The sequence below is a fragment of the Syngnathus scovelli genome, chromosome 1 (genome assembly GCF_024217435.2).
Source record: "Syngnathus scovelli strain Florida chromosome 1, RoL_Ssco_1.2, whole genome shotgun sequence".
Classification (NCBI taxonomy): Eukaryota; Metazoa; Chordata; class Actinopteri; order Syngnathiformes; family Syngnathidae; genus Syngnathus; species Syngnathus scovelli.
The window spans coordinates 13,025,848-13,048,138 of record NC_090847.1 but is presented as its reverse complement, the minus strand read 5'-3'; the positions used below and the strand labels follow the sequence as shown (position 1 = coordinate 13,048,138).

Genomic DNA, 22,291 nt, shown 5'->3' with positions numbered 1-22,291 from the left:
CTTTTGTTATAATTGTTTACTTGTTTGTCTGTTGTGAGCCATGTCTTGTCACCGTGGGATAGGGGGGAACGAAATTTCGGTTTCTTTGTGTGTCTTTGGTATGTGGAGAAATTGACAATAAAGCTGACTTTGACTTTGATGTATGCACACATTTGTCAAGTGCACAGTTGTGCCACTAGTAACATGTAGCTGTGGTTCTGGAGGGCCACTATCCTGCATGGTTTGGATGCTTCCCCTCTTCTAACGGTTGATTCAAATGAGCAGCTCATCTGTAAACTCTGAAAGAGCCTGATAATGATCCTGATTATTTGAATCGAGTGTATTGAAGCAGGGAAATATCGGAATCATACAGGAGAATAGCCTTCGAGGACCAGGTATAGTAAGATCAAGTACTAGTAAGATCAAAAAAGTATTTGGAGCATTTGAGGAGCATTTATTTGCATGGGCCATGTACAACAAAAACTACACAGACCTTTATTTGGATATCGTTGATATTGACTACATAAAAGCAGCTTCATGGCTAGCTGTTGGAGCATTTATTTGCAAGGGCCTTGTACAACGAAAACTAGTACTTGTACGGACAAAGTTGTATTATACAGTGAATGATTAAACGACTTGCAGTTATTAGCAAACAGCGCGCAATTAAAAATTTCACATGTGCAGTGTTTTTTACAATTACGGTAAAAGCGCCACATTGACCCCGCCCCCTCTTTGATAGGACCTCTCTGATGTCGCCTGGTTGTTAACAAGCTTGACCCAGAAGCCAGGAAAGGAGGGGAGAAGGAGCAGGAGAGCAGACAAAACACTCACCGCACGGAGTAATCTGGAAGGGATCCAAGCACATTGTGACGATCAGGTAAGCGCATGTGTTAAGGCTGCGTAAGAAATCATATAGCGGCGTTTTTGTCCGCAAAATAGCCGAGGCGCTGCAGCGTTTGTAAAAGGAGTGGTCACGTTCATCTCGGAACCACCGATACGTTATGCCTCGCGCAACCTTACGTCCAAGCGTCTTGTTTTTCTTTTTTTCTTTCGGACACACGCTTACGTTTTAACCGGGTAAAAGCCACACGACACCCTTTCTTTAGTGACGACTGGGCGTGTGAACATAACGGCGAGTGAGCGAATCGAGCGCTTGCTAGGCTATCGTTAGCTCGAGTCCCCGTCGTGGGTTATTGTGATGCTAACGGTGCACGACAGCAGAAGCAGGTCACACGGCTACAACGAGCCGAGTGGGCCTGATTTGATGTCCAAACTTGTCACTTATCATCGCAGTAGCGTTTTTGCGTGTATCTCTGCCGCTCCTTTTGTTTGTAATTCATAGGCTTTTATTTTCATTATTATGATTGATGCATTTTCCAAACTGTTAACAGTCTTTGATGCACTGCTGAACAGCCATGATTCTTTAAATGGCGAATCGGTGCTCACATGATTGTTAACAACTGAGTTGGGTTCTGTTCCCTTTTACAGTGGTGTGTGTTTATGCGCATTGACCTAGATATTTTATCTCGAGTGTTTGCTTCGCTTGCACTTCTCGGCGTTGGAAGCAAACGATCGAATCACCACGACAACGTTGGTAATTAAAGAGCACCCTGGATGCATTGCGAGGTAACTGTAAAGTTTTCTTCATCGCGTTTTTTTTTTTTTTTTTTTTGATTTGGGGGGGGGGGCGATGGGCCTCTTTCATCTTCGGGCTGTTTAGTTTGCGAACCTGTTGGGTGGGTCCTGAGCAAACTTGCTTTGGTCGCAATGCTGGTTGGGGATAACTTGTATTAGTTTCAGTTTTTCACTGAGTAATTACATTTTGACTTTGACTTAAAGGCTTTTTTTTTTTTTTAAGTACATGATGTCCTGATAATTTTATTTTACACCCGTGTTTTTGTGTATGAGTCTAACCTGATTTTGAGTAACTTGCGATACCAGATCGCATACCTTGGCAAGGGAGGAACGCATGATCGGGTGGTGCCGTATATGTGGAGGCCCTGCCAGAACCGCACTGTCCAATAATTACGTAATACAAGGATCATTTCCTATTTATCGACATGCGTTATGGGTTGTTTTTGTAGTACAAAATATTTTAAAAAGTTTTTGGGAAATATTTAACATCATACCCATTTTGGACTTTATATATTATTCAACTAAAGTATTTCACCCCAAAAATGTGTAAAAAAAAAAAAAAAAAAAGATTATTGTTGCTCAATTTTAGTGGATCAAGCACAAAATTGTGAATATAAAAGGCTTTATTAAAGCATGGCTGTGTTGTCATTGTATTTATTAAGGACATTTGTTTTGATGTGACTTAAAGAACCCTTTGGAATTTGACCCCTTATGAGCCTATTTTGGATTTTTTTTTTTTTTTTAACAAAAACTTTTTTTGCCCCAAGTAGTGGACAAACAAAAGGGTTGAAGGGGATATGTTGAGAAATACTGAAAATTCGGAGGCCTACCTAAACTGAATTTAAAAAAACAATTCTTTTGGTGCTATCACACAAATTTTTTTTTTCCTTCCACCAACCACAAGACTGCGTTTTGACAGTGGGGAAATTAGTCACATTGCTCCTTAAAGTCTAGTACAGCAGGAAGCAAAATCTCTTTGATAGCATACCAGTGGTGAAGCATAAAATGACAATCCAAACAAATGACATGCTGTTTTAAACTAAAATCTGATCAAGATGAGAAATTCCACTTAGTGCAGTGATAAAATAGAACTCTGGTCATTGAATCAATTTCACACAACAATTTTCATGTTATCAAAGAAGCATAAAAATAGATGAGTGGAAATGAAGAGTTTTTAAATCAAGTTGGGGTTTTTTTGTACAGAAAAGCCTCACAAGTATGCAAGTTTCCAAATGGTAGTGATGGGAAAACAACCTCTCTCAATGGTTTAAAGGGGTTTAAGAATGGCAAGTCAGTGTATCTTCAGTCCAGTTGAACAGAGAGTGCCATCTAGAGGAGTCAAAAAATACATCAACTGGTGCATGAAGCAAATTTGAAGCTTCATTTTGTCATCACTACGGAATAGGAAATTAAGGCTTCTATAGTAAAACCTTGTCCAATTTATGGTGGTGGTCGTCTTGCTGCTTATCGTAGATTTGTTAGTTTATAAACCTGTTGGGCAGGTCCTGCTCAAATTTCATAGCGATACACGGGCGGGGAACTGTCAACCAGACTAACAAAACATGATCCTTTTGACTCATTTTGAATTTTTACTTTATTATTACTATTGCTGCCTTGTTGCAAACGGACACATGGTGCAAATTGGTATGCTGAACCGGCGAAACTAGATATAAAATGCAGGAAAGGGCTCTTCAAAAATGATTTCCCCCAACCTTCACCTTTACATCCTCAAGAAAAAAAAGGCTTCCTGTCACCTCTTGTGTAAGCATGTTTTTTGCTCACCAAATAACAACCCACATAGAAATGTTACAAACTGTGAAAGGACCAAACTTGAAGTTTGCGTCCTTCATATCTCAATACATTGCTCTATTGCAAAAAATGTTTTTAACTAACACGCTAATCTATCTCTGAATGTAGGCGAATCAAATGATTGTGAACCAAATGCGTGTGAACCAATTGTTCGGATGTTGAGTAACTTCTGTAGCTCCATTTAAACGACCCAAGGGCGCTTGACAATAACTCAAGGTGGTGTTGACCAGGTTTTGACTACCATTGGCCACTAGCATATAGCGGACCATCTTGACAATGAACAGCAGTGTGAAGGAGAATTTCAGAAGCTGTCCGACAGTCAGAGCAGTCGAGGCAACTTGTTCCGTTGATGGTGGAGAATGCAAGTTGGTGAACTTCTCAAGATGATCCAGAGAAAGGTCTGGATTGCTAATGGCAGCGGCAGAAGTTAATAGAGCAGATGCTAAATTAATTTGCTCGATGCAAGGTACAGTAAGGGTCCAACTAAAGATAAGTTGCTTGCATTAAAACATGGTGCTCAATGTATTACTGACTTGAAAATGCATTTATATGGTCACCGGTAAAAATGTAATTACTATTTTTATGGTAAATTTGAATAGATAGCCGAAATGTTTGACATGCACTTGTTATGATTGTTGATGCCTGGTATTGTGTGGTCTCTTGAGGTGTGCAGGTTAATCTCAAGGGGCCTCATGTCTGTGCATGTCTGTAAATATGTACCGTAATTTCCGGACTATAAGTCGCGGTTTTTTTCATAGTTTGGGTGGGGGGGCGACTTATACTCAGGAGCGACTTATATATGTTTTTTTTCACAAATTTTTACTTGATCATTAAGACATCACTTACAAGTATAGTTGACCACTTCCCATGTTATTTTTAGTATAGTTGATCACTTCACATGCTTTTATTTCTTTATCTTGAACATATTCAAAACATAAAAAATAGAGAAAACGTCAAATAAAGCAATTAACACTTTAAAGCACCATATCCAAGTCCACTGTCTGCTGTATGTACACTTGCTCCATTTTTGCTCCTCTTATATTTATTATTATTATTTATTATTATTTGTTTATTTATCATTTATTCAATACTCTTATTTATTCATTGTTAGTGCCTTCTTGGTTTTTTTTTGTGATGCTTGTATGCATATGTGTACTATCTCACCGAGGGATAGTGGAAATGTAATTTCAATCTCTTTGTGTGTCTTAGTATATAAAAAAATATATCGACGATAAAGCAGACTTTGACTTTGATAAAACAACCAAAAAAAATTATATTTTCAGACGAAACTGGATGAGGGCGCTCTAAATTTTACCGTTGGCCGTGACTCATCAACTGGGTGGGCTTAAGAAAAATGGCACCAAAAAGAAACTCATATTTTGCAGGTTACAAACTTCAAGTTGTAAAATATGCAGCTGAAAACAGTAATCGAGCAGCAGAAAGAAAGTTTGGAGAACCGTGATGTACCAATGGATTACTATTTCAAGTGACGTCAGTAGCGCGGCGCGCCGGTTGTTTACATACAAACGTGCCCACACAAGGACTACCATCATTAGCGGTGACCATTTCTAAGTGACACGGAGGACAACGAGTTTGAAGGAATTAAGGATTTGGAGTGACATAGAAGGTTTGAAAAACTATTATGGCTTTTACGCACGCCCGGTCTCTACTGAGTCGGGGGCCGACGCTCGGCCGAGTGGCTGTCCGCGAACGGTGCGTGGGGCTCGGACATGGCCATTACGCACGCCCGGTCTGTCTGGAAGTCCACGCCGCCACACGCTTGGAAGTTTGTTTTGTTTAATAAAGAGCCGTTTACCAAACCTACGTCTATCCTTGTACTTTGTTAACGCTACAATATAGTTATATAGTAGATCTGTGGAATAAAGACGAGGCTGACGTCAGGGCGCACGCGCGGCGATGTTGACAAAGGACGAGGAATTTGATCGATGGATTTAATGGAATTAAAGTGCACGGATGGTTTGATAATATTATTGGCTTGTATTATAGTTATTTAAAATATAGTTTATCTATCGTTATATGAGCCTGTGGAATATTTTGAAGCGCAAGCGCCCTCAGCCGTGCGCACCCATTGTTGACAAAGAACGATCGATGGATTTAATGAATTGGAGTGACACTGATGGTTTTATAAACATGTTATTCATGTAATAGTTGTCCTTAATCACTCTATATGTTACGTCAGGCCCGTTCTCAGCTCTTTGTTTGTGTTTGTCATGTTAGCATACCTATCGTTTAGCCTGTTGTTGCTATTTAATGAATTGGAGTGACACCGATGGTTTTATAAACATGTTATTCATGTAATAGTTGTCCTTAATCACTCTATATGTTACGTCAGGCCCGTTCTCAGCTCTTTGTTTGAGTTTGTCACGTTAGCATACCTATCGTTTAGCCTGTTGTTGCTATTTAATGAATTGGAGTGACACTGATGGTTTTATAAACATGTTATTCATGTAATAGTTGTCCTTAATCACTCTATATGTTACGTCAGGCCCGTTCTCAGCTCTTTGTTTGTGTTTGTCACGTTAGCATACCTATCGTTTAGCCTGTTGTTGCTATCGTTTAGCCTGTTGTTGCTCGTTCATGACTGTTTTTGGTGTGGGATTTTGTCGAATAAATTGCCCCCAAAATGCGACTTATACTCCGGAGCGACTTATATATGTTTTTTTTCACTTTTTGGGGCATTTTATGGCTGGTGCGACTTATACTCCGGAGCGACTTATAGTCCGGAAAATACGGTATGTGAGAAGCTAAGTGGATTAGTGGACTAAAGCTTCAATCCCATCACAAGCCACACTCTCCTCCAACTCGTGCCAATAGCATCACTTTAATGAAATTCAGCAACATGCCAATGAGAGATAGCATATTTCCTTTTCAACTGCGTTTGCTGCGGAGTTTCATGAAGTCGACAAATGCCACATTGTTGCCTATGTACGTGTGGTCGGTCGCAAATGTCTGGCAGGGCCAACTGTGTCATGCTGACTGATAGTTCAGTCAGGTGAACCCGACACTCGTGATGTGATCAGATGTTCGAGTAGCGTTCGTGCTTGACATTTTTTTAAAGTCGACCATTTGCTCGACATTTTCACCACTTGTTTTCATTCTCACATTTTCACGCTTTCTTATGCTATTTTCACTCTGTAAAATGTAGTGTGAACCATTTTTTTGACACAAATTTGCACCGTACTGATTGCATTTAACGAGCACGTAACGTTGCTTGTAGATGGACAGGGTGAGCTTTCCCATTGAAGGGTTCACGCTGTGCGCTCTGCTGCTTGAAATTTCTATCTGCGCGGAACGGAAGAGTGATTCTTGGTTTGTGGCGGCAGCTCTCGCATCTCTTGTGCGCTCACCTCTGATGTTGAATCCACAACATCCTGTTTGTCAGGAAGTGAGTTGAAGGGGAAAGGCGGGGGAGTAGCTGTAGGACAGAGGCAATTGTTTTCATTGTTCACTTACACTCGCTACCGTCCAAGGCCAAAAGAAACAGCTGCAAATGGGAGAGATGAGCGGCGGACGCAACTCAGATACAGTTGAGAATGGCCGCAGCTCTGCGCCCGTCTCGATCTTGGCGTATTTGCACACAAACTTGTCGTTGTTCTGCAGGTCCCTCAGACGGACAGCTGCAAGTCCCGTGTTTGACACAAAATAACAACTCTGACTGGGTTTGCCAGGAAATATCATAGTTTATAATTCATCTTGTATGAGTGACAGGTATGCTCATTACTGAAGGGGAGATAGTAACATGCATTGCAAATGATGATTATTCACTCTGTCTCAAGTTGAGATATGGAAGGTGCTGGCGTCCATCTTCGCAAGCTCCACAGGAGTAGATGTCTATGTCTGTGTGTGAATTGGGCTGGTAAACTAGCAGTTAGGTGGAGTGTGATGAACAGTGGTCGCGCCAAGGTCATTTGCCTGTTAACGAGTGGGTGGGCTGCTGTGCTGACTTGACAGAAGACAATGTTAGGAATGCAAGATTAGCTTTTATCTTTAATTCACTTTAACTTTACTTATCTTGCACCCCACCCGCCTCCTTGTTTGCTCTTGCTCTTTCTCATGTCTTTTTCCACATCCTGTCTTGCTTCTCGTTTGATTTGTTTGCAGCTCTGTCTGTCTGCAGGGTATAAAACAGCCCAGGCCTAGTTGTGTCCATATATGGACTTTTTTTTTTTACTTCCCCCTTCTTCTCTTCCCCCCACAACAGGTGGGAGGACTTTTCCACGCCGATACCTTTACACGCAAATAGCGGTTTTGGTTCTGACAAATTTCCTTGTAGAGTTGTGAAATACCTTCTAGACACTCCTTGTTTTCTCATCAGGCCGTCCTACCTTGCTGGCTTTCCGTACACTGAGCACAGCCTTCAAGTATGGCTGTCTCTGTGCGACGTGTTGAGTCATTCATCGGACAGACATACAGGAACAGACGCTCAGCTTGCTTCATCTTAAAAGATAACAAGCTGTCGTAATCCTACGTCGGTAACCGAATTCGTCACCTCTCCTCAGAATTTGAACACTCAGTCGTCGAGATTTGGAGCCTAAATGTAATTGTCTTGTTTGTTGCCCACATGGTTTGCATTTACAGTACCCATGTTTCTGTGCATGTTGGCTACACACAGACCTATTGAAAAGAATCCCCCCGCCCCACACACACACGCACTCTTTCTACCCCGGAGAACCGGTCATGCAGGTGTTTGCTAAGCACTGGTTGTTTATTCACCTTATGGGAGCCAGCTGACCAGACACCTGAGGGTGTACCCCTCCCTGATAAGAGAATGTGAGTGGCCACTTGTTGAGCTCGAATAACAAAGTGTCTGTTTCTGTGAGGGCTCAACCAAGATAACAGCGGTGCGAGGTGGATGGATGTTGAACACTAGGACGCTTTGCTTGAGAGCAAACACATCCCCGCTGACGCATAATTTGGCATTCTCACTATGTTGCCGTTTTCTGATGTAGCCATCCTTCACTGAAACACTTCTCTCTTTGTTTTCTGTCTCTGTGAGCAGTTCTCTGTTTCTGGGCTTGGCCCTTCATTGTAGTACTACCAATGACCAACTAGAGCTTCAACTCTGGCCTTGGTGTGATTTCTCACCTCTTCTGTCAAACCACGCTCACAGGTGAAGGTGTGTATTTCTGTTTGCTGACTCTCAGTATAAAACCTGACCTTTCTATAGAAGTATTATTAGTGATTCCAAAGTAGTATGCTATGAGAAAGCATCAGGGACTCTGCAGGAATTTGTCTAATTCGAATGAATTGGTCTGAATGTTTTTATTTGCTACAAATGTATCTTATAGGGCTGAAACGATAAATAGAATAATTTTGTAGCTTCAGGCACCACTACGCGTAGTTGGCGCAATGGTGGCGAGCCAGGAAGTGTCTGTAAAAAAAAAATTAAAAAAAAATAAAAAATAGAATGGCCAAGTTTTGGAATCATTTCACACATCAAAAAAGAAGATAAAGTGCAGTCATACCACAAAAGTATGTCTGCAATAGCCAACACAAAGTATCCATGTTAGCTAATTTTGTATTATTTATATCGTATAGCTACCACCGCGAGTTAAAGTGTACTGTAAAAAAAAAAACTGCATTTGGTCAGGATGGATTCAGCAATGACTTAAACATGTAATATGTGGATTGAGCTGCTGTGGTCAAAACTGAAACCGAGTCACTTGACACTTGACACGCAGACTGCTTACTCAACAGCCAGTTCAGTTCGCCAGTCAACACCCAACTGCTAACGTGAGCTCATTTGTTGACTGCTGCTTCACTCATCATGTCATTCCCCACAATTTAAAGCCACACACACTCAAAATCGCATCTATATTAAAGTGTGGAACATGAAGATAGTGACCCCAAATAGGCACAAAAGTAATACCCAGCATGTGCATTTTGTTGTTTAATAATACACAATTAAATTTTCTGATTAAGTAGATCATGGGATCATTTGTAGAATAACTGGATGAAAATGATATTTAATGGCTGCAGCCCTAGTATTTTTATCTAGCTATGCCAGCGACAAAAAATTGAAGTCATAATTTTGCATTTTCTAGGACTTTACTCATGATTCTTTGAATAATCTGTTGATTATTTTGTTGATTCATTGATGAGTCTGAAAAGAAAATATTAAAATTTCCATTCCTTTATCCCGAAACAGGACAGTAATTAATTTTTCCTGTACTAACAATTATAAATTATAAATAAAATAATAATAATAAATAATTCTGGTAAATTTTGGAAAATAATCAAAAATGCTGCTCATTGTTTTTCAAAAGTAAATGCAAATGTTTTTATTTTGATTCAACACAAATATGATCTGTTTGCTTTCCTATATTAACTGTTGATAAGATGACCCTCCCCCCATTACACCCACACACCCACAAAAGAAAAGAAATAAAATCACCATTTTAGCTCCTGAATAATTCCCTGGATCCTTGGGATTTTATATATAACGTGTAACGCCCCCTCTTTCCCTTCGGGGTGGTGTAGTGTGTATGGAGCAGTGTGAGAGCGCAGCAGCTCTGCTGGAGTCGGTCAGGGAGCAGGAGGTGGAGTTTGAACAGCTGACCAGGGCGTTGGAAGAGGAGAGGAGGAGAGTGGGCCTCTCTGCCACCAGCCCTTCGGCACTGGGTCTCCACCTCCCTCACACGCAGGTAAAAAAAAAAAGAGCCTCTTGTGGATGCCTTTTATCTCCATGTTACCACATTAATACCCTCATTTGAATACCAGTATCATCCCATTCCTAGAATCATAATTAATGCATCAGTTTCTCCTACTGATCTCAGTCATCCCATAAACATCCTCTCATCCCTTTACCAATGCTGTACTCTGATTATGCCGTTACGTCAGTCTGCATTTACAATGCATTCTGCACGTCTCATCCAATTTAAAAAAGGGGGGGGGGGGGCACCTAATGGCATCATCATCGTTTCACACTTGCAGCATGCCTTTGCTGTCACACACCAGACTCATACCTTTTGTCAACCCCTCATGGAATCTCAGTTATTTTCTTCCTACTGTCACGGCATGTCATGGAATGCAGCCATCTGTCATCTCTGCCGCATGCACGCAGACCTTCATTTTTGTAATCTTTTTAATCTCTTAACTTTTTTAATCAAGGTGATAAAACAAAATTTGCCACAGCAATAATGGAATATTTCAAATAGATTTTCAGGGTTGATTTCCCTTGCATGTGCCCAACTTGGTCTGTAAAGGCCTCTGCTCTTGTATAAATGCACCTATTTAGTTTTCATCCAAATATTTTAGAATTACACTGGGCAACGTTTTACGACTGTGCACTTCAAACTGTCCTCGTTTTTCTCTCAAACATCATGTTTTCCTAATGTAAACAAAAAAATGTGTATCATATTTACCAATCTTTATTAATCAAGGGGGTAAGTTCAGCAACAGTTGAAGTTCTTCTGAAACTATAACTTACTATAAGTGGTCAAATCTGTACTGCACAAGTTTTACTGGTCACTCAATAACCCCCAAAAAAGATGAAAATCGCAAAAACCTGATGTGCTTTAAAAAAGTAAATGTGGTATATTTTAAATTGGTGTCGTTTAGGGACCCATACAGCCATGTCTGATTAAAATTTGCTGTTGAGTTGTGTTATCAACAAGTGCTGAACCTTGTGTCATTGCACTTTGGGGTCACGTTGTGCTGTGTTCTGAGAGACAGCGCAGGCATCTGAGTTAGTGGGGACAAAAAGTTCAAATTCTATCTGTAAATATTATTCTTCCTTTGGACTCGCTGACATTCATTAGACTGTTTTGACTCTGCCAATCCTTGGACATGTTTGATTAGATGGGGGCCCCAAAGATAAAGGGCAAGACGGTGCCGATGGGGGATTAGCTTCATGTTGACTATATTTAACTGCTTGTGAGAATAACAACCGTTTTACTTTAAATTCAGTGCACAGCAGATGATAATTCTGGGAAGGACTATATTTAGAGGAAATTTACCCTTCTCATGAAATCCCACTTCCCATTTTAAGAAAAAGACATTGGCGTCACTTAAAGTACAACTGCAAGCATATCTATAGAAAATGCTTTGAAATAATCATAACTTGTAGGAAGTGCCACAGAATCTATTCTGTCCTGTTGTAGTCATCTCAAGGTGATTCATCTGCTCATACAGTATTGGAGACGATTGTGTTGCGTGAAACCGAGGGTCACTTGGCCTTAGGAAAGGCTCATGTATATATCTATACAAGATGACAGACAAAGATTATGTAACTGATTACAGGAGGAAGTAGGGTGTAAGGATAAATGGCTGCATTCCAGAATGTCCTCCTGCATGTCTTGCAGTGATTCACAGACCATAAACACACAGGCATGGCTGAAGGACCTTATCACGGTTGTGTGTTTCATAAGTGACTACACTGGGGGGAAAATGCCTTTGCCTCACATTTATTGCTGCCCCAGTAGAATTGTTAGTGGTTGTGCGCATCTTTAATTCTCTTTGTGTCACATTCCAGAACGGGCATTTAGGGGATGCAGACATTGAGCGACTGAAATTAACAGACTCCTACATAAACGGCACACAGGTACAGTATGTGGTTGGTTTATGGGTGCATGCGTGTTTAAGAGTTTTTAGTGGTTATAATTAAGAGTTGGTTTGTTACAGTACAGAATGGTGGACCCAGCACACGGCGCTCTAGATGACAGCTACACACCAGAGGATGACGCTCATGAAGCACACTCTGTCTTTTCTGAAGAAGGAACCACACGACGGCTCGGCAATGGGGTGAGTTATACAATGTAACGTAGATAAGACAGTTGATCAAATTTGGTCGTTTACTAGCATACATTGCTTCAAGGGGATAAAGAAAATATTTCTGAGTCTGAAAGAATCTTCAAGCTAAATTGTTTCAAATCCCTGTCACAGATAAAGAAACCCGTGTCACGCCAAGTCCTGCCGAATGACTCCATGTCCATCAACGGCAGCATGTCCGTGTCTGGTATGAGTGGCTACAGTGCCACACTGGACCGTCCGTACAGACAGGTCGGAAGGGACTACCCGACTGCCACAGTGCCCAGAAACTACCACTATGGGCCTGTAGGAGTTTATGATGACTACAGGGGAGGACCGCCATCAGAGGCATACACAAGTTTGAGCAGAGGCTCACACATGGATGATCGCTACAGGTACAGGACACTCGTGTGCACACTCCTTGTCCCTAATAATAATTCTAGTACATGCGTATTGTTTGTGTGTGTGTGGGGGGGCATTGTTCTGCTTTTCTGTCAATGTCTGTCACAATTGCGTCACAATGACGCACACTAATGTCAATGTAACATTTAATCTGTCACTCACGAAATGTGGGAAGTCAATATTCCCTAACCCCCACTTTAATGGAAACTTGAGTTACCATGGGTCAAGTCATCACAGTAAATGTTGTTTGTAAGAGGGTAAGGCTGTAGTAGAAATAATATCCCTACCTATCCAAGTCAATAGTCACTCTGATGCTCTCTACTTACTTTTTAATAGACAAATAGAACTGTTTTAAATTAAAATCAACTCGTGTTTTTTCTAAAGGGCAGGATGCGAATCGATTCGAACTTGGCTTGCAGAGATTTTGGTCCAAGCTCTACTAATTGACTGTATGTTGTGAAAGTTATCACTATAGTGTTGAATGTGTGCCTTTAAGGGGCGTGGCCTATTAAGAGACATCAGTAACCTACAGGTTAGCCCACCTTGGCTGTTCAGTCTGCGTAGGAGCGCCTCGGTGTGAGTTTCATCTCACTGTTGGTTTTTGGAAGTATTTCATTGGATAATTTTATTTTGCGGTATTTAGCTGTTTGTCCCGGTTGGTAAACAGCTGAAAGTGCAACGGCGACTGGCTCTACTGTTGTTTTTTTACCACAGATATCTGAAGCGCACTTGTAACTGAAAATTTCTTGCAACACAGAGGAGGGGAAACATGTGTCCAAATGAGCGCTTGGATTCAGAATGTTTAAGTTGTTGTCTCTTTCTGCAGGCCAGTTGATGGATACAGAACTTTGGACTCTGGTTATCGGGCCCCAAGCCGCCAGCAGATGGACCCCTATGCAGCACAGCCCCAGGTGGGCAGAGGAATGAGGGCCATGGGCTCAGCGATGGACATGCGATACGGACATGGACACTATGGTCTGGAAGATGACCAGCGGAGCGTGGGCTATGATGAGTATGGCATGGGGCCTCCACCCATGCACCCTGGAGGTTATGGCACCATGCCACGGCTAGGTCCTGGCCCTGGTGGAATGGACAGGCGAAGACTCAGGTAAAGCAGAAGAGACACATGCACAAGTTTGACTCGCATACCGTTTATTCCAGCATTTACCTCTTTGCGCACCATGCAGGAGTTGTGAAGATACTCTGGATGGTGATATGGGAGGAGTTGATCCGTATGCCTGGGGTGTTCCCATGTCTCTGGAGCGAGGAAGCATGGCTTCATTAGAAAGCACACTGAGGAAAGGTCCTCCCGCCTCATGGAGACAACCTGAGCTACCAGAAGTGATCGCCATGCTCAACTACCGCTTGGATCCCGTCAAAACCAACGCAGCAGCCTTCCTCCAGCATCTCACATTCAAAAATGACAAGGTAAAACTGAGTTAAAGCCATTTCATCCTGAATCTTCTAGTTTGTTTCGCTCACTTAATTTGGGTTTTTGCAGGTTAAGTCAGAGGTGCGGCGCCTGAAGGGTATCCCGGCCTTAGTGTCAATGCTGGACCACCCCAGCAAAGACGTGCACCACTCAGCCTGTGGCGCACTCAAAAATATTTCATATGGACGAGACCCAGACAACAAGATTGCGATTAAGAACTGTGATGGAGTGCCAGCACTGATCCGATTATTGAGGAAGACACACGATCAGGACCTCACTGACACCATCACAGGTATTTTATCTTTTTTTCCCCCAAGGAACCATTCTCGATAAATGGAACTGTACTCGGTAGATTATTGTGTAGAAACATTCCCATAATAATGATAGGCAAGATTGATTACATCAGTTTATTGGGCCAGCTGCTGGAAAATATTTATGGTGTGGTTGGAATTATAATGATAATGGTAGAATATTGTTTTACCGGTTAGCACACCGGTGTCTCACTTCTGAGGTTGGGAGTTTGATCCCAGGCTCTGGTCATGCTGCGATTCTTCTGACTTGCTCCCACTTCCCTAAACATAGCTTTACAAACTCAAGACTTTATTGTCTGTAGGTTCAAATGGCTTACGAGGGTATATGTCCATACAAGTGGTATATAACATGAACGTATAGTCCTCTTGAAATGAAACCATTATTTTAGTATATTTACATGATGGCATTTTTCTAGCCCCAAAACAGAGAGCGCAGGATATAGGCTTTACTGACAAAATAGTTCCCCTGTTTTAGAATTTACATTAAGTAACAGCCTATCCACACAAATGACTCACACATTTCATTGAAAGAAAAGTACAGGCACGACTTCATTGCAGACTCAAATGCGGTATGCAGATGCCCTGGAATTCTACTCACTGGTTCTTTGAAAACTAGCATAATGATGCATGCTTCAGAAGCTCCCAAAGGATGTGGGTTCACCCCCCCCCCCCCCCCCCCCCCAAAAAAAAAAAAAAACAACTCGGCAAAAGAAATCTGTTTTATGAAGGTTATTTTCAAATACAGCTACTCTATCATAGTATTTGTAATTGGTCATTGAAGAATAAGCATGGATAACAGTTTGTTTAAATGATCTGTTTGGCAGAATGCTATCTGGTTGCATTGAGTAATGGAATGTTTCTCTCACACCAGGCACACTGTGGAACCTCTCATCCCACGATTCGGTGAAGATGGAGATAGTGGACCACGCCCTGCACGCTCTGGCAGACGAAGTGATAGTGCCCCACTCGGGTTGGGAGCGAGTGAGCAACGGCGGAGAGGAAAGCTGCAAACCGCGACATCTGGAGTGGGAGACCGCCTTGACCAACACTGCTGGCTGCCTACGGTATGAAAGCAGGAGCGCGACCGAGGGACATATTTAGACTAGCGTAATTATATGTTCATAATGTGTCTCCTCTGCACGACAGAAATGTCAGTTCAGAGCGCAGCGAGGCACGGCGGAAGCTGAGAGAGTGCACAGGATTAGTGGATTCGGTGATGTATGTCGTGCAGTCGCAGATCAACCGCAAAGATGTGGACAACAAGGTCATTAGCAAGTTCAGAAATATGCTACGTCATTTGAACTGGCCCATCAAACAAAATCTTTTTATGGAAATACTTTTATCTTTCCTGCAGTTGGTTGAGAACTGCATGTGCCTGTTGAGGAATCTGTCCTATCAGGTCCATCGTGAGATCCCCAGCTGTGAACGCTATGCAGAAGCCACACCCAACAACCAGGGCCCTGCACATGGCTCCAACAAGGGTGGCTGCTTCGGCTCACGAAAGGGCAAAGGTAAGCCTGAAATCACCCCATGGTCCCAGTTCAAAGGTGTGTCCGGCTTGTTGGTGGCGGTTACCCTGTTGCACTTTTTTACTCTCCTGTCTTCTTTCTTCTCTCTGCCCTCTCCCTCCCTCTATCCCTCCCTCCCTCTCTGCTCTCCTTGCTTTCCTCCTGTCCTGATAGATGAGTGGTTTTCCAAAGGTAAGATTTTCCTTGGTGTTATGATGACGTGATCATAACTAACAGAATGCTGTTCATTGGCGATACAAGGCTGGCTTTACACTGTGGGTTGAAATGTGCATTTCTCAGTTTTTTGTGTCCAATTTATTTGAGTGTATTCAAATTTGAGGGGACACTCGTCCAAACTGGGTATATTTATGTGGAACACATTCATTTGATTAAATGTTGCTGACCTGAAGGAATACAGTTCCCTTTTTCCCGTCTAAATGCTGCCGTGATGAATATCTCTGAAATATAAGAATAGGAAGTGTAAGTCCAGCCTAAGAAACAAATTGCGACACTGCTTTGCAAACCCCACTTGCATGCTCACTGTGCTTGTCTCGCCGTTTGCATGATCACATTCACACCACAGGAAGGAAACATAAATGCTTTTTTTTTCTTTGTGAAGCATGTTTGTTTCTCACTTGTTCTGTCTTCACCCTTTTGTTTTTTTGCGACTACAGGAAAGAAAGATGGAGATGATGGAAGTGCGGATCAAGTTGACATTCCAAAGAGAACAGTGCCTGCTAAAGGTGTGTGTTTATTGGTAAAATTGAGCCTTGGGGGGAAAAAAAAGAGCTTTTTTTTGTCACAAGTCCTGCTTCAAGCCTTGTGAATTATATGCTTCTGTTTAATAAGTATTGTCCTACAAAATAGAAAACAGTCTTTGCTAAGTTTCAAGGCAGTCGGTAGTTAAATGTGTTTTGACGCATAAAGTTAACTGGGGAAAAAAAATGTGCGACAGGTTACGAGCTATTGTTCCAACCGGAGGTGGTTCGGATTTACACGTCGCTGCTTAGAGAGAGCAAGAACCCTTCTGTGCTGGAAGCCGCTGCCGGGGCCATCCAGAACCTGTGCGCAGGTCGATGGACTGTAAGTCCTTCTACAAACACATCAATTGCTTGTCCCATTTGAGTTTTCTTGTATAATAACTTAAGTGAAACACAGTTACTCCAAACTTTTTTTTTTTATGTGTGTTTCCAATCAGTTTGGTCGTTACATCCGGGCCACAGTACGTCTGGAGAAGGGTCTTCCCATGATGGCGGAGCTGCTGGCTCACGGCAACGACCGCGTTGTGCGGGCGATGTCTGGTGCTCTAAGAAACCTCGCCATTGACAGCAGAAACTGTGAACTTCTTGGTAAGATTGCAGGATGTTCCTTTACTAGATATTTTCCATCTGCTATGCATGCGTGTGACAAGCTGACTTGCATTTTTTTCCTGCAGGTTTGCATGCAGTGCCCCATCTTGTGGCGAACTTGCCTGGTGGCCAGAACCAGTCGGGGCGTGCCTTGTCGGAGGAGACGGTGGTGTCCGTGCTGAGCACGCTCACAGAGGTGCTCGGCAACAGTTTGGAGGCAGCTAAGACCCTTCGAGCTTCACAGGGCATCGAGAGGCTTGTTCTCATAAACAAAGACGGGTAAGGAAGAAGCAGAGACACTTTTTAGATTTATGACAAGGGTGTAAAACTTGTTTTCATCACGGGCCATGTTGTAGCTGTGATTGCTCTCAGGGGGTTGGTTATAACTGAAAGCACAGACATAATTGCTAGGTTGTAACTTTATGCCAAAAATCATGGTGAAGATTTTTTTTTACGGAGCATGACTTGCTTTTAAAGTCATGGTTCGTTTCACATTAAGTACTGGCAGAAAACCTGGCAGAAGCTGAAATGCACTGTTGGATTACAGACTAGTTGTTTGGCTAGTGTACGAGGCAGTTAAAGTTTTAGACCTATTCGATTGTCTCTCATGTAGCAAGCGGTCCGACCGTGAGGTTCGAGGGGCAGGCCAAGTGCTGCAGCTCGTGTGGGCCCACAAGGAGCTGCGTCGGCCTCTTGAAAAAGACGGCTGGAAGAAGAGCGACTTCCAGGTCAACACAAACCCTGGCACCACCAACGGCCCCAGCACTAGGGCCAATGGCACCTATGGGGACAGTACCACACCACTGCTGGACAGAGGTGTGTATTTGTCTTGAGCATTGTGTGTAATTGCTCAAAGTCCACATTTGAGTTTTGTGTTGTTTTCTCCACCCGCAGGGGAAACGCGAAACATGATTCCATTGAATGATCTCGGCTCCGGTAAGAATTTTTCTTTGTTTTTATTTTAAGATGCATATTAGGTGTGTGTAAAGTGAAATGTCGTGCTTGTCTTCGGCTCTCAGAGGCTTACTCGACACTGGACCAGAGGGAGAGGAGACACACCCTCGACGACACCACAGACACTTTTCCGGTACTTTTGAAACACTAACCATCCACTTGTTGGACTGCTCACTCAACAACACGAATCCCTGGCTGTGCCTGACTTTCACTTTTGACATCCTCACAATTAACTATTCCTTTTCTAACACTAGCTTCCCTCCCTTTTCTCTCTTTCACTTTCTCTGGTTGTCTCTCAGAGAGGGGTATATGGGGGAAGAAAGGGCTCCCTGCCTCTCTTGGACTCCTATGATGGTTAGCCCCCTCATCCCACCCAATCCCTCTGCATGTAACAGCATGGTATGTCTTCCTGACTTCTTATCCTGCATGCAACTCTTGATTAGTGTTCCTGTGGTCTCTTCTGACATCTAGCATTGTTTATTGGTATAACAGAAGCCTGCTTGAAATGTACCTAATGGTCCACACTATGTTCTCTGTTGTTGGGTTGCTAACACTTGTGACCTCAGCTAAACCCACAAATTCAACGCCCTGTTTTGTGTGGTGCTGTTGGGGTGTCCAATTTTTTTTTTTCAATGAGGGCCACATACATAAACAGATGGGAGGGGGCCAATTAGAAATGTAGTTTGGATGCCCGTGAGGGATAAGGCTTGAGTCATTCGTATCCCCTAAAGATATTTGCAATATAGATGACACAAAATGGTGGGAAAGCAACTTTTACGTATATGACCCGACTAAGTGAAACTCCTCCCCGCTCTTCGACACAAGCTGGTGCCAAAGCAGCACTTTTCACCAAATAATGGTGAATAGGTCGAGAATGAAAAAAAATCACAATTAATCAATATAGACATCAACCCTTAACACCCCCCCCCCCTTCCCTGTCTTATACTTTCACAACGTGAGAGACAACCACACATGTCAAGGGGGAAAAAAAAAAAAATCACACAAGTTAAACACTCAGGACCTTCGTTCACATGCGTCCATGCAATTTTAGGGGTGAATAACGGAAGCTATGATTAACAAATTGCAAATATTATGTGTTACGAGGGTAACCATATGGCAGTTAAAATTATTTTCCAATTCAATTTGAATTCTCGTTGTTGTTGCAGAAAAACTGATCGTGTGCATTACCCAGACTGTGCCGTCCCTGCCTGATCACTGCTACTGAGGAGGGAGGGAGGGAAGGATGTTGTTGTCTGTTGTCTTCTCTCCCATCTCCCACCAGACCAATACGATTGGGAGACGACTGTCTGGCATCCAAAGAACACGGTTTGTTTTGCAGGCAAAGATGTTGCAGCATCAATATAAACAAACCTCTTTTAATGATTGGCAATTTACCGTAGCAACAGAATTTTAGTTTGTGTTAACTTATACATTTGTAAAGGCAATCATCTTTGTTGACAATCATTTGATTACATTGTTGTCCTGCTTTTGTATGTTTTATTATTGTCGACGATGTCATCCACGTTATTTTGCTGCCAATGCCTGCATCCTAACGAGGGCCTTGTGCGTAGACTTCGTTGTAGGATATATACTGTATATAGAAAGAGAAAATTAGATGACAGCATTCATATTGGCTGGTTTATTTAAATGGTCCTTTCATGGGGATCACTTGGAGGTCATCGTTTGTAACCGAGTTGTTTTTGTCTATAATGACTTCTTCTCGGTGCAATGGGCACTCATGTAGACAAGAGAGAAGGTGTGTGTTTATCTGTCATACAGTAAAAGTGTGTTTCTGATTGTGCGTATGGGAGGGGACAGACGCTGATGGAGCTTTTTGTTTTTCCCAAGTGTGTTTTTGTATGGCCTGATCCAGAACAATACATTTGTTCATTTGTTCTTGTGTCAGCTTAGATAACTTGCTCTTTTCTTTCCCTTGAGTTTCTTGTGCATTACCAGACGTTTTTGTCTTTTATGGAAGAAAATAACAGTTCTTGTCCGCTTTTAATCCAAGATTTGGCTTAATGATTGTGGGATATGAAACTGGTCACCAACACCGCTAAACCACTAATACGATGTAAGATTCAATTTTGTCTTTCATTGACTGAATGCTTGTACTTGCCCTGCAGTTACTCCTCACATGTTGGGTGTTTTTTTTTTTTTTTTTTTTTTTAAAAAAAAAAAGAGGGAACCATCCAAGATGTATTTGCTTAGAGGAGACTCAAGCCTGTTCAGTTTGTAAGTTGCATTTTAATGTGTGATGTGTATTTTCTTTAGGTCATCCATTTGTTTCTATTTTGTACTCCTACTTTTTTCTCTATTTGCCATTCATTCACTCTTTTTGCAGTGGGTGGATGAGATCCTTATGCAATTTATTTTACAGCGTTATTTGAGATCACTCTTCCCTCCCACTTTTCATCCATTTCTTATACACACAGTATATTTGTTATGTTGACTATTCATGCAAAATTATTATATACCATTCATACCTGCCTTGGTTGACTCTGACATGTTGATCTTTTTTTTTTCCAATAACGTATGTAACTGGTTATACTGATGTTTTGATAAATAAAGATCTTTTCTTAGACAACACTTGCGTATGTTTAGTTGCTGTAGAGTTTCTGTGTCAGCCATTCAGATTGCACTGTGACACTTTGTCAAGTTACTTCGGGAATAGCAAGTAGCATTAAGGGGGTAAACGGAATTTTTTTAGCTACCTAAGTTGCTTTCAAAGCTGTGGTGTTGTATGGTTGTTTGTCTCTGTGTATGTGCCCTGCGACTGGCTGGTGACCAGTTCAGGGTCTACTCTGCTCTTCGCCCCCGGTGGAAAAGCAGTACTTTCCTTTTAGCTGACTTTTAGCTCCTTTTCTCACTTCAACTGCCCCCAAGATGTCGCAAAATGGCGGCAAAGGAATATGTTAATGAGGCAGGACTTCAGCTAATTCACATCTATTTAAAAAAAAACAAAAACAAAAAACAGCAAGAACAAGTGAGGAATTGGTAAATATACTGTGAAACCACGGACACTGCTGAAATGCGCTGAAAGAATGATTAGTTCATCTCAAATTACTCACAATTGCCCTTGGTGTGAAATCCTCTTGGGTGAACTAGGCTGAACAAAGCAAAAGTGTAACGTGTTCCGTTAAATGAATGGAAAAAAAGTTAGATCAGTTGTAGAAAATAAATAATAACTTTGGACCATTGAAATGAAATTGGATAATTTAATGATCTCTTGTTCCACACTGACAAGCCACTACTGTACAGTGGTTGTGAAATAGCCTACGCCTTTAGAATGTTCATTTTCAAGGTCACTATCCTACTGCTATAAATGTATTGTGGCGTTATTGTGTTTTCATTTATTATTTATAGCACTTGTGTCCATGACTTTTATTGCACTGTCGTATGTCAGCTGTCACTTGGTCAGCAGATTGCTGAGAAGCCATCTTGCGTGCCTTATGTGTGTGTTTGTGTTTCTATGATGTTTATAGCCTATGCTGGGTTAAAAACATTCCCTTCCTAAAATTTGAGCTCATACACTTCTCGCTCCTCCGTGTCATATCTATTTAGAGCTTCCCTGTGGTGGGTCTCACATTATCACCATCTCGCTCCAAAGCTCAAATACTGTGACATCCAGCAGAAGTGATCACAAGACACTCCTTGGAGAAAAACTGATGGAATTATGTGGGGACTTTGCCGGATGGTCAACTGTTTTTGGTTGAAAAGTTGAGTTCTCAGCTAAATGGCTTCACCTGATTCCTCAAGTCCATCTCCTTCCAGCTCAGATGACAAGACACTTGATGGGACGCCGGCTTCCTTTCGGTACACATCCCATAGGACAAAGCAGGGTGGGATCGACAGCATGTGCTACGTGTTCAGTGTGGCATGGCACCATCTGAGGCCCTTTATCCCATTCTTCCTCATTTGCTTCCTGGTGGTGGGCCTCGTCTACCTCATGCAGGCCATTATCTTCGGGGGCCCATTCAAAGACCCACATTTCTTTGTCAAGTTTAACCAGCGCTGGCCCAGGCCGACCCCAAGCCAACTGGATAAACTTTCCACGAATTAGTATGCTCTCACTGGCAGCGTCTCCTCACAGTGGACTAGCATGGATGGATTATGAATTGAATATCAGCAAGTTCTCACCAG

The 22,291-nt window shown here is 42.2% G+C and overlaps 1 protein-coding gene across 6 annotated transcripts; it reads left to right on the top strand.

Moving 5' to 3' along the window:
- Window positions 1-718: 718 nt before the first annotated feature.
- On the top strand, window positions 719-20,307 carry LOC125989386 (catenin delta-1). Of its 6 annotated transcripts, none has more exons than XM_049755728.2 (22): window positions 719-856; window positions 8,444-8,554; window positions 9,925-10,088; window positions 11,918-11,986; window positions 12,067-12,186; window positions 12,328-12,587; window positions 13,421-13,702; window positions 13,782-14,022; window positions 14,096-14,318; window positions 15,209-15,401; window positions 15,484-15,601; window positions 15,692-15,848; window positions 16,020-16,037; window positions 16,520-16,588; window positions 16,801-16,928; window positions 17,044-17,194; window positions 17,281-17,473; window positions 17,808-18,010; window positions 18,089-18,130; window positions 18,214-18,281; window positions 18,448-18,547; window positions 19,315-20,307. In XM_049755728.2, the coding sequence occupies exons 3-21, from the start codon at window positions 9,930-9,932 to the stop codon at window positions 18,505-18,507; spliced, it is 2,754 nt and encodes a 917-aa protein (XP_049611685.1). In that variant the 5' UTR covers window positions 719-856; window positions 8,444-8,554; window positions 9,925-9,929; the 3' UTR covers window positions 18,508-18,547; window positions 19,315-20,307. The 6 variants fall into 6 exon arrangements, with proteins under 6 accessions (XP_049611685.1, XP_049611668.1, XP_049611678.1 ...); XM_049755711.2 differs by having other exon boundaries at window positions 8,444-8,560; XM_049755721.2 differs by lacking the exon at window positions 8,444-8,554.
- The last annotated feature ends 1,984 nt before the right edge of the window (window positions 20,308-22,291 follow it).

Excerpts from the sequence above, each read along its gene's own strand:
- LOC125989386 (XM_049755721.2), top strand. The coding sequence starts at position 9,930 with ATGGAGCAGTGTGAGAGCGCAGCAGCTCTGCTGGAGTCGGTCAGGGAG. Across the intron at positions 12,588-13,420 it reads CACATGGATGATCGCTACAG|GCCAGTTGATGGATACAGAA; the intron begins GTACAGGACACT and ends CTCTTTCTGCAG. Across the intron at positions 18,131-18,213 it reads ATTGAATGATCTCGGCTCCG|AGGCTTACTCGACACTGGAC; the intron begins GTAAGAATTTTT and ends TTCGGCTCTCAG.